General features: G+C 37.8%; 1 protein-coding gene across 3 annotated transcripts in view; it reads right to left on the reverse strand.

The window, feature by feature from the left end:
* Positions 1-7,041, reverse strand: part of LOC132115942 (transcription factor AP-2-alpha) — an 11,533-nt gene extending 4,492 nt beyond the window's left edge. Inside the window, exons 1-4 of one of the 3 annotated variants that reach the window (XM_059524380.1) lie at positions 6,889-7,041; positions 2,581-3,000; positions 1,570-1,621; positions 1-170 (exon numbers count right to left, since the gene is read on the reverse strand). In XM_059524380.1, coding sequence (XP_059380363.1) covers positions 1-170; positions 1,570-1,621; positions 2,581-3,000; positions 6,889-6,951 — 705 coding nt within the window. In that variant the 5' untranslated portion in view covers positions 6,952-7,041. Of the gene's footprint in view, positions 171-1,569; positions 1,622-2,580; positions 3,001-3,521; positions 4,053-5,113; positions 5,263-6,888 lie in introns of those variants that run through there. The other 2 variants (XM_059524381.1, XM_059524382.1) reach the window with 2 other exon arrangements.
* Positions 7,042-16,634: the final 9,593 nt, after the last annotated feature.

A 16,634-nucleotide genomic window follows, 5' to 3' on the forward strand; every position in this document is an offset into this window, starting at 1 on the left:
CTGCACCTCCGCTACTGTGACTTTGTACTTTGATGTTGAGCTAAGAAGAGACAGACGACCCGGAACCGAACAGAACACTTCGTTTGGGTTTACCACACCTCCAAAAAGCCCGTCTTTATTTATCGGTATAGCAGAAACATTGCTGTTGTTCTTGGATATGGAAACAGGACCTTGGGGGAAAAAAGAACATGATTAGGCCCCCCGTTTCAGTCTACAGCACCAACAAAATGGAAAAAAGATGAATTGCTATGCAGCAGGCAGCTTTTGAGTAAGATTAGACATGCGTTTATATGCACATCATCTCGCACGCCTATGTGGAATCAAAGGCAATATGGTCTTATCAGAGAGGAAGGAAAATAGATACCACAGCAATAGCTTTTCATTCAGCTTATGAATGTAACTGCTGCAATATGCCCCAAGTAATGAAGTGGCCCAGCCATCAAAATATTTCATATTATCGCAATGGTGACTTCACACCAAGCTTGGAGAAAATCACACTTCAGCAAGCATGGCATAGCCTTACATTTTAACTGCTCAATGTAACTGTTATTTGTTGAACGTCATAAAACATAAAGTGATAAACGAAAAAAAAGAGAGGGGAAAAGTGGCATAATCCACGTAAATGTTGAATAAACGTATAGGCTATGTATTATTATTATTATTATTATTATTATTATTTAAATAATAACACTAACAATATTAATACATTTTAATCCAATACTTCCTACAAATAAAAATGTGTATTATTTCTCATAATAGTTGTAATCTCTAAACTGTTGGTAACCTTGCCACATCAGCACATCGAATGACATACACAAATCCGAAATACAAACACGAGCGCTTACAAATAAGTGTTCAGGCCTAAATCCTGCTGCAGCGCCCGTTGTTTCTTTATGTGCTAACCGGAAACAAAAGCACAAGCACTGCTGGATAGATCACTAGTGACATTAATAGCTCAGGGGAGACTAATATAGACAAGAGGAGTTAAACGAACTCGTTAGATCGCAATTATTACGTGTATGAGCAGTGTGTATTTTTTGTGGATTTATACAAATTTAACTTTTCAAAGCTTTTATAATGTTAAAACAAAGAAAATGCAATCTAGCCACAGCGCACGTATAAGAAAACAATTCGATCTCAACACACTACTTCTCCTGCAGCCCTCTTTGACCATTTCGATCCGAACGACACAAAGAGGCACGTAATTGCAAAATAATGACAAACTAAAATTTACACAGAAGGCATTTGTTTAATTCACTACAAATGTGTTTCACAGTAAACTAAGTCTCTATGCGCGCTTTTCATGTCATCTTTGAATGAGACATTCAGCAAATTTCATTCAAGGGTACCATTTTAAATTTAGTCACAGACTGTGACAAGCACCAACATATTAGCTACACGAATAGTGCCCGCTATGGAACACTTGGTTAAAATGATTGGTGCCTTTTCGTCAAGCTATCTCAAGGCCTACAAATTAACCCGATCTGTCTCAAAGCAAGCACGGCTAGACTTTACGAGCGGAGAGCTGCCAGTGGAAGCACGTACGGTATTTGAGAGGAAATTGCTTACCTTTCTTGATTACAGTTTGGTCTGGGATGTGAATTCCTTGATCTTCAACATGCTGCAAAGATCAAAAAGCATACCTATTAATAATGATCGAAAGCTAAAAAACATCATCGTACTTTTCGCAAACGAAGTTAAATGCAATCCAAAGAGAAAATGCACAAACGCTTTACATAGTAGCCTAGTATTTATACGCATAGTCTATTATAAGCAACATCTTTATAGAAGCAAATATTTTTTTAGTCATCTTAATTACGTCTAAATGTAGCCTAGGTATTTGAAATTGTAAAAACTTTAATTATATTATTTCATATCATAAAATATAATAATACTAAATATATTTATTTACCCAGAGAATAAACGTAAGGAACATATTAAGCATGCTCTATTGGTGGAACAGAGAATTTTGTCCTGACTCAATTCGTCAGATCTCTTCAGCAGGCACATTGCAATTAAATTACTGATGAAAAGGGGGGCAGCCAAAAATCACGTCCAAAAATGACAGACAATATTAATCAAAAAGCTCAGTACACCACTCACACTGTGTTACTGGGATGAGCAACAGCGAGAAAAAAATACAATAACTAATTCATGGAGAAAAGGTATAGGCCTATTTTTCGCTACCGTTCAAAATAGAACTTTACATAAAATTACTTTCTTTCTAAATGGTTTTCCTCATAAAACATGGAACGTTTACCATTGGCCATCAAGGCAAAAATGTCGAACATAATTGACTACCACCAGCAAATATACATTTAAATAGTATATTTATATTAAAACAACAATTTATCTTTTTTATTTCTTTTTTACCAACTTGAGCAATTTATTCTGACAAGAACCGATCTGTTGTTCATTAGGCCTTCCGTGATTCAATAAAACAACTTAAATAAGAACAATTTAAATATGTGTCCCGATATTTTTCTGTGCTAGGTTATACAGAAAATGGCACCAGCAGCAAATCCAAATAATGAAGCTGGATTATGGAGGTTACATTATAAGAATTAATTTTCTCCTTACCTGAACATCTTCTAAAGAGTGAGGTATTCCATGGATAGGGATTGAATCCGTGAGTCCAGTCTCAATGCCGTGACCCGAGGGAAGAAGCACTTCTCTGCGGTACTCTCTGCACAGCTGATGCGGTAACCCGCGGTGCTGGTGCAGCAGGCTGCTCTCCTGACTCTGGCGCTGGCCGGGCCAGCCCGGGTGCTGTGGCTGAGGCTGGGCGTGCAGAGAGTTGATGGAGTACGGGTCATTAACGTGAGAGTAAGGGTCCTGAGACTGCGGGTAGATGGGCTGGTAGGGTGGCGGAAAGTACGGCGGCTGGAAGTCTGAATTGGGCGTGTGAGAGAGCGGAGGAGCGCTGGTGTACGGAGACTGGCCCACGCTGCCCAGTTGGGGTAACCGGGCTGTGCCATTGCTGGTCCCGTCGTGGCGATCCTTAGAAAAGAAATATATAGTGCTCTTTTAGTGCTGTTTATATATATATATATATATATATATATATATATATATATATATATATATATATAATTATATATAATTTAAAGGGGGGAAAGATAAACAGGAGTGATTTGTTATTGTACGTAGTAATTGATATTTAAACAGAAAACCAAACATGCCTTTAATCTGGTCAAAAACAAAAATATCAAAACAACAACACTACATTATAATTAGAATAATATCCCTATATAATAATATGTTATTCTACATTAAAATGTACATCGATAGTTTGTTGTTTATTCAGAAATTGAAGATCCTACAGAGAGGCAAATAAAAATAATCAGAGCTCACATAAAGTATTCAGTCTTTGTAATAGCATTTTATGCTGCCAATTACCGCTTGCACGATGGAACGGACAAAACGAAAGGATCGAAATAATTATACATAAATAACTAAATACAAAAAAAGAGTAAATTCTGAGCGCAGTCTTCAGATTTTTACTCCCGACAGTCACTCACCATCGCGGAAAAACTGTGCACTAACATCAGCGAAGATTTCCGAGGACTTCAAAAGACAAGAATTTCAGAGGAACAAAACGAAAATTGCAAACGTGCAAATTAAATTATCAAGCCAACGATAATTGTAGGGCGAGGTGGCGGTGGCCAGCGTTCAAATAAAGCAATAATCCATCAGAATCTGGGTAAATTCCCACTTCTCTTCTTCTGCTGTTTAGATGCAATGCTTTTCTCTAAAGTTTCTTAGATCCCCTTGGCGTCTCCCGGCTCTGTCAGTGAACTGTTCCCTCGCTTGAGCTCATGTTAGCACAGATCTGCCTCTTCTTCTGCACTCCTAATGGTAGATATTCATGACTATTAATATTACACGAATACTTAATAAGAGAAGAATGGTCGGAAATCGAGCGTGAAGCGAGGAAGCAACTCAAGGCAGACTGCACTAAATGACGTCCATTGAATGGGGAATCAGTATATCTAATCAGAGATGAGGAGAGAGAGAGAGAGTGAGTGGGAGAGAGAGGGAGAGAGAGACAAAAGAGGGACATTCTCCTGCGTCTGACGAATCAGAGAAGGGGGAAACATTTTAAAAGGTTCGAAGGCAAGCAAAAGTGAAAGAAAGACAGAACGAGGGGGGAAGAACACAAGCAAGGAAACAATGTGCACCTCTGATTATGGTGAAAATCCAGCAAACGCTGAGGGCATCTGGGGTGGCACATTTTACTGTTCACTGGATGCTCGTCTAGCTCATTGTTTTTCACATAAGTCTTCGTCGTCTGTTCGTGCTCCATGGCCCACTAAAATCCCTCACCACGAATTTAACAACGACCAAGACATCAACACACGCCGATGCAACTTAACTCATAGTCAGGGCAAATATTCAACCAACTTAACGCATGTATAATCATCCTACACGCTTCCCTCTAAGCTTTCGTGTCATACGCGATTAGGCTACTATGAAACAGAAAGTAAATACTTATTACAATTAATGCGAGTCTGTGCGTCGAGAGAAAGAAACCCATAAGGACGCGCGGAGTGCAGATATTATTTCCCTGATCTTGGTGTATGTGATTCTCCAGAAACGAGCGAAAACATGTTTTACTGGCTTCACCATTCCGAAAACGACTACCATATATTAGCCTACTGCATTCACCAAACAAATCATATCGCATACTAGAAGGGAAGACAAGCAATAACTAAAAAAAAAATATATATATATATATACAAAGACAAATACATTTATTTTAAAACGAAACATTTCGATATTACGTTTTAATTATTATTTTGTTGTTGTTGTTGTTGTACTACATAACTTCTACAGCCATTTACATGTGTGATACGTGAATGTATGTGTGTATGTATTATTATTGTTATTATTATTTTATATATTAATTTATTATGTTGGAAAATGACTGTTTCCTGATCATGCTGTATTGCAGTATGTTATTTATCACGTGTTCGTGTGTTGAATTAAATTGTATACACAGAAAGAAAAAAATAAATATAATAAAAGCTTACTTATTTAAAAGTTAAACCGTTCAGAATTATGGTAAATATCATGCAATATTTGGTATTAAAAGCCTGGTTAAGCTGCTTACCTCAAAGTCTTCATATTTAATATTATCAGTTAATTTCCAAAGCATTTTCATTGGTTGTGGATAGAGTGAAGTGCGCCTTCGCTTGAGTTTGACACAGTGCACAAGGCTCGAGCTGCGCGCTCAGATCTCCCTCTAATGGTGGAAGAGAGAGACTCGAGCGCTACTGTAATAACCCTCATTAGCATATCAAGAGACCAAAGCCAATGAATATACACAGGTAGAAAAATACCTTTACCGAGTTCCATTTGTATTTCAAAAGGGAACTGTAAATGCAGGGGTTAATATCAGTGGTGAATGATGACTTCACCATTTCTTTGGAATTAATTATCCAATTGGATTAATTCAAAGCGGAGTTAATAGGCCATGTGTAACTCGAACCATTAAAAAGATTTTTCTTTCTTTCTTCCTTCTTTTTTTTTTTAATCATAGGCCATGCGATTTGCATACATCCGTTCTTCAAGAAGTTCTAGGTTTTCGAATCTACAACCCAAGAGCAACCTGTAAAATTGAGCACCCTATATATTGAACAACTATATAAAACTGCTGCAGCATGCACGTGATTTAGTGGGCAAAACCACACTGATTCCAGACTGACAACTGCAAACTGTTGTTTAGTCCTATAGTGATCCTGGGCCTGAAAATAGTTTTATTCGAAAAAAAAAATAATAATAAAAAAAATCTTCTTCAGTAGATATACACCTATTTAGAGCGTGTAACGGCGCAATTTGTTAAATGTAAATAATTAACACAACAACATGGCTTGTTTAATGTGAATGAGGTCAGGAGACAGGTCGCCGAGTCTAAGGCGTTGTCTCTCCCTTATCTCCATTACCATTTTTGGTGGGGTGAGTTCAGTTGTCATTAATGAGAGGCCGAAAGAAACTAAGACACAATGACGATTAAGGGAGGCAAAGAAAACGCGCAATAGAAATAGGTGTGCTGCTTTGTTGCTGTTTAATGATTGGGGGTCCGCATCATTGAAACCAATCACACAAAAGAAAAGCAAAACTAGTCTTCATTCTTCTTCTCTATTTGCTAATTTTCAATGTTGGAAAATTGCCCATTCACAATATTCGTATCTAAATGGACACAGTCTGTCAGTTATTTATGGTATTATATTAACAAAATAAATGACTGATTCACGTTTTTTTTTTTTTTTGGTTTACTTTCTTGTTCGGTTTTCTTTTCTTTTTTACAATGTCATAATGGGTCACATCACCACACACACACAATAATAACAAAAAGTACACTGACCTATAATTGTAGGATAAAAAATGTCTATAGAGAAGAAAATAAATAAATAAATAAATAAATAAATTTTCGTTCACGCTACTATAGTAAACTGCGTTATGTAGGCCTCCACAAAAGGACCAAATTGCAATAATATCGGAAACGAGTCAAACGAAAACATTTAACCAGTGTGCAAAATGAAATAAACAGCGTTAATATATAACAACAAATTAGGACTCTCTCACCAACCACCCTGAGAGTGCTTTAGTGCTTTATTTTAGATAAATCTGATCAAGCTATTATTTTTCACCGCTGTCTCGCCTTTGCCATCACCCTATCTTTCACCGTCTCAAACGCAAACCTACCTGCGTGAACTATACAGATTTTGTGTGTAGCATTTTATTCACATTGATTAATTACTAATACTGTCTGGAAAACCTTTCTGAAAAGCAACCGTGTACGACTTAATTCTCACTTATATAGAAAAGTAAAACGTGCTCCTTCATCACCCTCGTATAGCCTACCTTATAAAAAAGAGAACGTACCTGCCAGTCTCCCATTTTGCCCATTAATGACATTCTTGTGTCTTCTTTATGAATGTGGTACATCACACAGCGTTATCTCATTGGGTCCTGTGTCCTTAAGCAAAATTCCACTTTACCTGAACAAAATCTACTCACCTGGCAATAAAAATAGAGGGACACCTCACGGCGCATGCGCTACGACGGGCACGTGTAAGGCAACAACACCTAGAAAAGGTAAACGCAGTGTTGAGTTTCCTACTGCACATTAGCGCGAAGTGCTTTTAAAACTTAATATTGTTCAGTCAGCATGCATAAAAAGGATCAGTGTGATTTCAGATTATATAGGCCTATTGTACATACATACACACATCGCATCGCTTTTTTTTCAGATGACGTACAATAGTTACATTTGTTGCCCATAAAATAAAAGGTGTCTATTCCTTTAAAATTGAATCAAATATATTGTTTTACTAATCTAAGGTAGCACTGGTAATTTTTCACAGCATTGTTTACATACTACTACTACTACGAATGAACAGGGGGGGGGTGGGGGTGGGGGTGTAATCTTAAGAAAATACAAAATGTAGGCTAATAAAACAAATATCACTCATACAAAAAACAACACATAACCTTTAGAGAGGGACAACAGGTACACAGTCGTGTCTATATACCTATAGGCCTATATCAGAAGGACATCTGTTTATAGAAGGAATTTCAAAATGAAAAATTTAAGTGAACATTAAAATTAAATTAAACTGTAAATTAGACAGCAATTTCAAATGAGAGATTTTAAAAGGCGCTAGACCTTTAAGCAAGAATGAAGTGAAGAGTGTGGTCATAGATGTCAGGGATCAAAAAAATAAATGTATGTTTATATCTTAATAACCTACTTATAATGAATTATAGCCTATAGCCTACAAACTGACATTTTATTATGAAAAATAGAACATGGAATTTTACGTTGATGTTGTTGGCGACTGTGATGTATAGTTAAGTTTTATTTTTTATTTATTATTTTTTTTCCCTAAAGAACTAAATGTCTCCAAAACAATCCATCAAAATGCAGGTCCGTCAAAAACAGCTCCAAGATTTGCTCAATCAAGACATCAGTTAGTTCTTGATCAATATTGACAAGACTACTGACAATTTCTTTAAAATAATTTGTTAAACTTTTGTGCCAAGCATGAAATGTGAGTAATATTTTCTAGGCTAGTGAATATTGTCATGTAAACGGTCTCCCTCTAAATCACCTGAAGTTCTCCGGCGCCCTCTTTTGGACAAGAGTAGACATCCTTTTGTATTTAAGTCAGCAGGCATTAGACCTGTCTATTTAACGTTTTAAGCTGTCCACTTAATGCATTTTATGATTCCGAGAGAGCCTCAAAATAGCTTTAATTTGCTAGAAATGATATTTATGAGCATACTTTTAATGGGAGTCTAAAGGTATTGCAATCCAATAAAACATTAAACTTCACGTCTATGTTTCTCATTTTGGTCATCTGGCGCTATCTAACGGTGTTTTTTAAAACTGCAACATTGCAATTTACTTCATTACAGTTTTTCTGAATTGCTAAAACACTAAACCCCGATATTTGAACCAAATTCCAACTAGCTTAAACCAATTTGTTGAATAAAACACTCATTCTGCTAAACCTTAAACACATTCAGGCAGTTAGGCTCTATTTGCAAATCTCATCCACTCTTTCTGCAAAACTCTAAACACATGCTCATTCACTTAAATAGTTATCACAATGTAATGCATTTGTGCTGAAAAATGTTAAACACGAGGCAAAATTTGTTAAACGCAACTAAAGCACAGTTGTCATTTACCCACAACGATTCAAAATTGTTCACACTTGTTTCTAATGATGTGATCTAACTAACTGTACAAAATACAAGCCAGTTTAGATTGCACAAGTGGCACAGGTGACTGAATGATGATATGAACAATAGATGGAAACAATCTGACAAAGGAGAGGAGGAAATGTACATGTAGGAATTGGAGAATGAGGAGAGAAAGAGTAAAGCTTTGAGAGTGTAAGGCTGGATCTGACCAGAGTTTTTTTTCTTCTCTGTCTTGCAAAAAAACACAACATTACTTCTGATGTGACTCTTCCATCAAAATCAAACAATCACTGCAAAACCATTTCACTTGCACTCAAAATCTGTTTTTGCCCATTGCTTACACACTAAAACTGAATGCTTAGACCAAAGCCTCAATACCTAAACTTCTTGTAGCATACCTTAAACACAGTGTAACCATAGCTTAAACACATTTTCAACTTTGCACTTTGTTTGCAATTCTGTAACACACTTATTGCCAAACACTACACACGTTTTCTTACATTAGACACTTTGTTCAAAAACAAAATCAGGATTTATCTTGTCTGGCGCCCGAACATTTTCTTTAAAAATTTAAGCTAGGGCGGCCACCACCATTACACCTGTTATCATTTGTAAAACACTGTTCAAAATGCAAAACTCATTTGGCAATTGTAGGCACTTACAAACACACCTGAAAATGCTTGCACAGAAAACAGAACACCAATCCGTCTGAGCCTTAGCACTACAAATAGGCCTCAGGTATAGCCATTTTGAGAACTTTGCAAGCATGGAGGCAATAAGAGTCAGAGTAAGAGGAGGACAAAGAGAGAGAGGAGTCGGACGTGGAAGAGGAAGAGGACGAGGACAAAGATGAGGGCCAGTGCCGAGACATGTATCAAATGGCATCAGGACTACTCTGGTGGACAATGTGATAAATCATGGCCTGTCCATGAGAGAGGCTGGGCAAAAAGTCCACCCTAACTTCAGTCGCTACACAGTAGCATCGACAATAAGGACATTCCAACTGGAGAACAGGTATATCTTCAAGTTTCTACTCCAGATTGTACCTACTGTATGTGTCACATGATTCTGTATCATATTACAGTATTACTGTACTATACTAAATGGGTAAAAAAAAATGGGTAGTGCTGTAAAGTAGATGTAAAGGAATAGAATTGTGATGTTACAGTACTGTGTACTGTGGGGAAGCAGATTCGCGACCTGGAGGAAAGGCAGGCCCAGCTGAGAGAGAGGAGAGCCGCGCTGGAATCATCCCGGGCTGACGCTCACAAGTCCGGGGTAAGTATACAGCGTGCTGCTAACAGTCCCACCTCGTCTACTCTGTGTGTTTCTCTGCACAGGCCCGGTGCACCCAGGATGCGATCTTCCCAGATGTCCTTCACTGCGACGCCGGGACACCACGGACCCTGGGTGCATCCACAGCGGAGGACGCGGAGGACACCGGGTCCCGGGCGACGACTTCTCCCCCTCCTGCCTTCGACATCTCCATCCGGAATCGCTTCGCTCCCCTCCGCGAGACAGGACGCGACGCTGTGATCATCGGAGACTCCATCGTCCGACACGTAAGTGCTACGTTAGCCGAAGGTAAAGTGCACACTCATTGTTTGCCTGGTGCTCGTGTTCTCGATGTTTCTGCGCAGATACCCGCGATCCTGAAGGCCGACGAGAGCCCCAGAGCGGTCGTGCTTCACGCCGGGGTTAACGACACCACGCTGCGGCAGACGGAGACGCTGAAGAGGGACTTCAGCAGCCTGATCGAGACGGTTCGCAGCACGACGCCCGCGGCGCGATCGTCGTGTCAGGACCACTGCCCACGTATCGACGAGGACACGAAAGGTTCAGTAGACTTTTTGCTTTAAATGAATTGTTGTTTTCATGCTTTAAAGAACAGAAACTGCTATTTGTTAATAACTGGAATCTTTTCTGGGAGCGTCCTAGGCTGTTTCGCGCTGATGGATTACACCCCAGCAGAATCGGAGCGGAGCTGCTCTCTGACAACATCTCCAGGACACTTCGCTCCACGTGACTAGTAAGACAATTCTCAAATAACTATTATGATGACTTTTGTTCCACCCGCTTAAATGATAAAAGTACTTGCCTGTAAAAACTATTAAGACTGTGTCTGTTCCCCGAATAGTGAGGTCAAAATATAATGTAGGACCTAGAAAAAATCTTATCGTAATTAAACCAGAAAAATGTAAAGTAAATGAACAAAAACAAATTTTAAAGTTTGGGCTCATAAATATTAGATCACTCACACCCAAAGCAGTTATTGTAAATGAAATGATCACAGATAATAGTTTTGATGTACTCTGCTTGACTGAAACCTGGCTAAAACCAAATGATTATTTTGGTCTAAATGAGTCTACTCCACCAAACTACTGTTATAAGCATGAGCCCCGTCAGACTGGTCGTGGCGGAGGTGTTGCAACAATATATAGTGATATTCTCAATGTTACCCAGAAAACAGGATACAGGTTTAACTTTTTTGAAATACTTCTGCTAAATGTTACACTGTCAGACATGCAAAAGAAATCTAATGTATCTCTTGCTCTGGCTACTGTGTATAGACCACCAGGGCCGTATACAGAATTCCTAAAAGAATTTGCAGATTTCCTCTCAGACCTTCTAGTTACAGTTGATAAGGCGCTAATCATGGGAGATTTTAATATTCACGTTGATAATGCAAATGATACATTAGGACTTGCGTTTACTGACCTAATAAACTCCTTTGGAGTCAAGCAAAATGTCACCGGGCCCACTCATCGTTTTAATCATACACTAGATTTAATTATATCGCATGGAATCGATCTTACTGCTATAGATATTGTACCCCAAAGTGATGATATTACAGACCATTTCCTTGTATCGTGCATGCTGCGCATAACTGATATTAACTTTATGTCTCAGCGATACCGTCTGGGCAGAACTATTGTTCCAGCCACCAAAGAAAGATTCGCAAATAACCTGCCTGATCTATCTCAACTGCTATTTGTACCCAAAAATACACATGAATTAGACGGAATTACTGACAACATGGGAACTATTTTCTCTAATACATTAGAAGCTGTTGCCCCCATCAAATTGAAAAAGGTTAGAGAAAAATGTACCGTGCCATGGTATAACAGTAATACTCACTCTCTCAAGAAAGTAACTCGTAGTCTTGAACGCAAATGGAGAAAAACGAACTTGGAAGTTTTTAGAATGGCATGGAAAAACAGTATGTCCAGCTATAGACAGGCTCTAAAAACTGCTAGGGCAGAGCATATACACAAACTCATTGAAAATAACCAAAACAATCCAAGGTTTTTATTTAGCACAGTGGCTAAGTTAACAAATTATCAGACGCCACCTGATTCAAATATTCCACCAACGTTAAATAGTAATGACTTTATGAATTTCTTCACTGATAAAATAGATAACATTAGAAATACAATAGCGAATGTAGATTCTACAGCGTCTAACACTTCAGTTTCATCCATCGCACCCAAAGATAAACTGCAGTGCTTTACAAATATAGGACAGGAAGAGCTAAATAAACTTATCACTGTATCTAAACCAACAACATGTTTATTAGATCCTGTACCCACTAAATTACTAAAAGAGCTGTTACCTGTAGCCGAAGAACCGCTTCTCAATATCATTAACTCGTCGTTATCTTTAGGTCACGTCCCAAAACCATTCAAGCTGGCGGTTATCAAGCCTCTTATTAAGAAACCAAAACTAGATCCTAGTGTACTGGCAAATTATAGGCCTATTTCAAATCTTCCATTTATGTCTGCTCAATTGAGCACCTTCCTGCATAAAAATGATCTGTATGAAGAATTTCAGTCAGGTTTTAGGCCCCACCATAGCACAGAAACTGCACTTGTTAAAATTACAAATGACCTGCTCCTTGCGTCAGATCAAGGCTGCATCTCATTTCTAGTCTTACTTGATCTTAGTGCTGCGTTCAACACCATAGATCATGACATACTCATAGATCGATTACAAAACTATACAGGTATTCAAGGGCAGGCTCTAAGATGGTTTAGATCCTACCTGTCCGATCGCTACCATTTTGTTTACTTAAATGGGGTGTCATCTCATTTATCATCAGTAAAATATGGAGTGCCACAAGGATCCGTCCTAGGTCCCCTTCCTTTTTCAATATACATGTTGCCCTTTGGTAATATTATTAGAAAATACGGAATTAGCTTCCACTGTTATGCTGATGATACTCAGCTATATATCTCAACGAGACCAGATGAAACTTCCCAATTATCTAAGCTAACAGAGTGTGTTAAAAATGTAAAAGATTGGATGACAAATAATTTTTTCCAATTAAATTCGGATAAGACAGAGATATTAATTATTGGACCAAAAAACACTACACAGAATCTTGTAGATTACAATCTGCAACTAGACGGATGTACTATTACTTCCTCTAGAGTCAGAAATCTGGGTGTTATATTAGACGGCAATTTGTCTTTTGAAAATCATATTTCCAATGTTACAAAAACTGCATTCTTCCATCTTAGAAACATTGCCAAACTACGAAACATGTTATCGGTTTCTGATGCAGAAAAGCTAGTTCATGCATTCATGACCTCTAGACTGGACTATTGTAATGCACTTCTAGGTGGTTGTCCTGCTTCGTCAATAAACAAGCTACAGGTAGTCCAAAATGCAGCAGCTAGAGTCCTTACGGGGTCAAGAAAATATGATCATATTACCCCAATTTTACAGTCTCTGCACTGGCTACCTATTAAGTTCCGTATCAGTTACAAATTATCATTACTTACCTATAAGGCCCTAAATGGTTTAGCTCCTGCGTACCTAACTAGCCTTCTACCACGCTACAACCCATCACGCACCCTAAGGTCACAAAACGCTGGACTTTTGGTAGTTCCTAGGATAGCAAAGTCAAGGAGGTAGAGCTTTCTCACATTTGGCTCCCAAACTCTGGAATAGCCTTCCTGATAATGTTCGGGGTTCAGACACACTCTCTCTGTTTAAATCTAGATTAAAAACACATCTCTTTCGCCAAGCATACGAATAATGTATCTTTTAAATTGTGAGTGTAGTTGCATCTGATCAAATGTGCATTTTTATTCTATAGCTTGGGTTAAACTAATTTTACTTTGTTGGATCAGCAGCTATGCTAATGATGTCTCTATTTTGTTTCTATGTTTTGCCACGGGATTTACATGGTAACTAGGATTTACACAAGCTCCAGTCTGGATCCAGAACACCTGAGAAGAGATGATGCTGACCCTCAGAGGACCCCAGATGATCCTAACCTTGAATCAACAAACAGAACTAACAATTATTGCTACATGTGTGACTGCATCATATAATAACTATTAATTAATAATGTTGATAGTTCATCGTCTAGCTGACTACGTCTTGTATTATTATTATTGTTTTTTATTTTTTCTAAAATCCTGTCAAACGTGCACAAACTACTAGCTGCTACTAAATATTGTAGAAACATAATTTTCTGTAAAGTTGCTTTGTAACGATTTGTATTGTAAAAAGCTCTATACAAATAAACTTGAATTGAAAATTGAAAAATACAGTTTGAAAGTACAGTATGTGAAAAAGAACTTGTGGTGGCATTTTCTACAGAATGGTTAGAAGACATCCTTAAGGTGGAAAGGAATGGCTCTTCACTATACAACAAGAGCTTGGCATCACTGAAATGGTGCGAGAAAATAATGCAATCCGACTTTGTGAGTTGCAACAACGCACAATTGCAAATAGAAATGTATTCAACAATGTCAACAGGGTCAGCATTTCTACACTAAGTCGCATCCTACAGAAACATAACTTCAGAATGAAGCAGCTGTACAGGGTGCCATTTGAGAGGAACAGTTTCAGGGTCAAGGATCTGCACCAAGACTATGTGTTACTTTACATTTACATACTATATATTGTGATGTGGGAATGATGTTTATGCTGCCATCTGCCCAGCCTGCAGCTTGTAGTTTTTGTCTATACTGACCAAACTCAGCCCCTACTTGTGTGAAAATATAGACATTGTAGTTACTGTATGTGTTTTTAGTAACATTACTTAATATTTTCTGTTACAGACAGTTCTGGATTTTGATGCCACCGAACTGCCACATGAGTTTATCTACGTGGATGAGACAGGCTTCAATCTGGTCAAAACCAGGCGTCGGGGCCATAACGTAGTTGGACAAAGGGCTGTTGTAAATATACCTGGGCATATTTCAGCGTGGCAGTGAAAAGTATATGATCGGCAACCACACGCCCGCATGACTCTTCTGCAAGCAATGGAAGTGGCATGTGGAGACATTGAGGTGGGATCAATCCAACAGTGAATTCGGCACACAAGGCAATATTTTCCCCGATGCCTAGCCGACGAGGATATCGCCTGTGATGTTGATGGGGTCTTGTGGCCAGATCCGAACAGAAGGTGGGATCCATAAGCCCCCCAGCCCCCCACCACACACACAGGAACACAAGCACACACAAAACAAGTATGTTTTTTTTTCCCCAGTATCTATTTATCCAGTCATTATTTTGTCTTTTACCTTTGTTTTGTTGCTTTTGATTTGTGATTCCTATTTTTCTTTATTTCTGTAAGAATGTTTTTTTTTTTTTGTAAAAGTTTGATTACTGCAGAATTTCAGAGTTTTACAGAAAACTGAGTCTGAAAAAATAACAATAAAAATAGAAGCACAAAGACTGCAGTTTTTTATATAAAGCCCATCAGTGTGTTGCTGGTGATATTAAAGACAAATTCAAATAGTGCTTGCATGTATTGTTTTGTTGCAATAATACATTTTTTAGAAAGGAGTGTTAAGTTTTGATTGTGGTGTTTCATTTTGGCATATATATGAGTTGTTAATCTCCAAGTGCTATGTCTGATTGGCTTGTGTGTAGAGTTTTGACATAATGAGCCAAATTCTGCAAAAAGTGTAAGCAATAGGCAAAAACTGTAAACGCTACAGGGCATTCATTAGACACTACAGAGAAAAATGGAGAACACTGCATCCAGAACATTACAGAAAAAAACGTATATTGTATAGACTAAACAATTTTGCAATTCTGTAAAAAAATTACTGCAATTGCAACTAAGGTGAATAAATTGTATAGACATACTGCATGTACTGCAAGAATATTGTGCTGAATATTGTATGTTTACATATATTCAGCACTTGGATACCAGTGTTGGGCAAGCTACTTGGAAAATGTAGTGAGATAAGCTACCAGTTACTCTACAGTAAATGAAGCTTCACTATACTGAAGCTACCCCCTGGGAAATGTAGCAAGCTTAGCTACATCAACAGTAGCTTGCTACATCTAAGCTACTTTTAAAATTCAATTTTTATGTTGAACACGTTTTATTACAAGTCAATGCTATGTCAGTGCTCAAAACTGTCAGTCAAACAGATAGGCAGGTGTAATTGTTTAGTTCAATTGTGTATTGTGTTCCTTATCAATTTGGCAACAAAAACAATCAAAATACATGAAATTTACGTAATAATGTACACACAAGTATGTGTACACACCTGTTTGCATGGGCATGCTTAATATAGGCCTTTGCCGAACAAAATGCAATGTGAATGTATTTGAAAACCCAGCTAAATTGATTTATTTTCTGATTTACTGTTTTCTACATTAAATCATCCTAAAGAACATTATGTGAAAATATAATCTTGATTACATTTAAATTATAATTAAATAATGTAATCATATCAGTGATTTAAATCAAACTTTAATGGGGTTTTTAAATTCACAAATTCTTAATTTAGCACGAGGGCATGTGCTATTTTCCCCTTTGTTTACAATATATCTGAAATGTGATTTTCTTAACAAGGGAAAACGCTTTTTCTCTACCAACAGATAGAAAAAAAGATAGCTAGAAAGTGCTTAGTTTGTGATTGAAGACTGAATTACGATGGTTGTATATT

This window comes from Carassius carassius, chromosome 35 (assembly GCF_963082965.1).
Source record: "Carassius carassius chromosome 35, fCarCar2.1, whole genome shotgun sequence".
Lineage (NCBI taxonomy): Eukaryota > Metazoa > Chordata > Actinopteri > Cypriniformes > Cyprinidae > Carassius > Carassius carassius.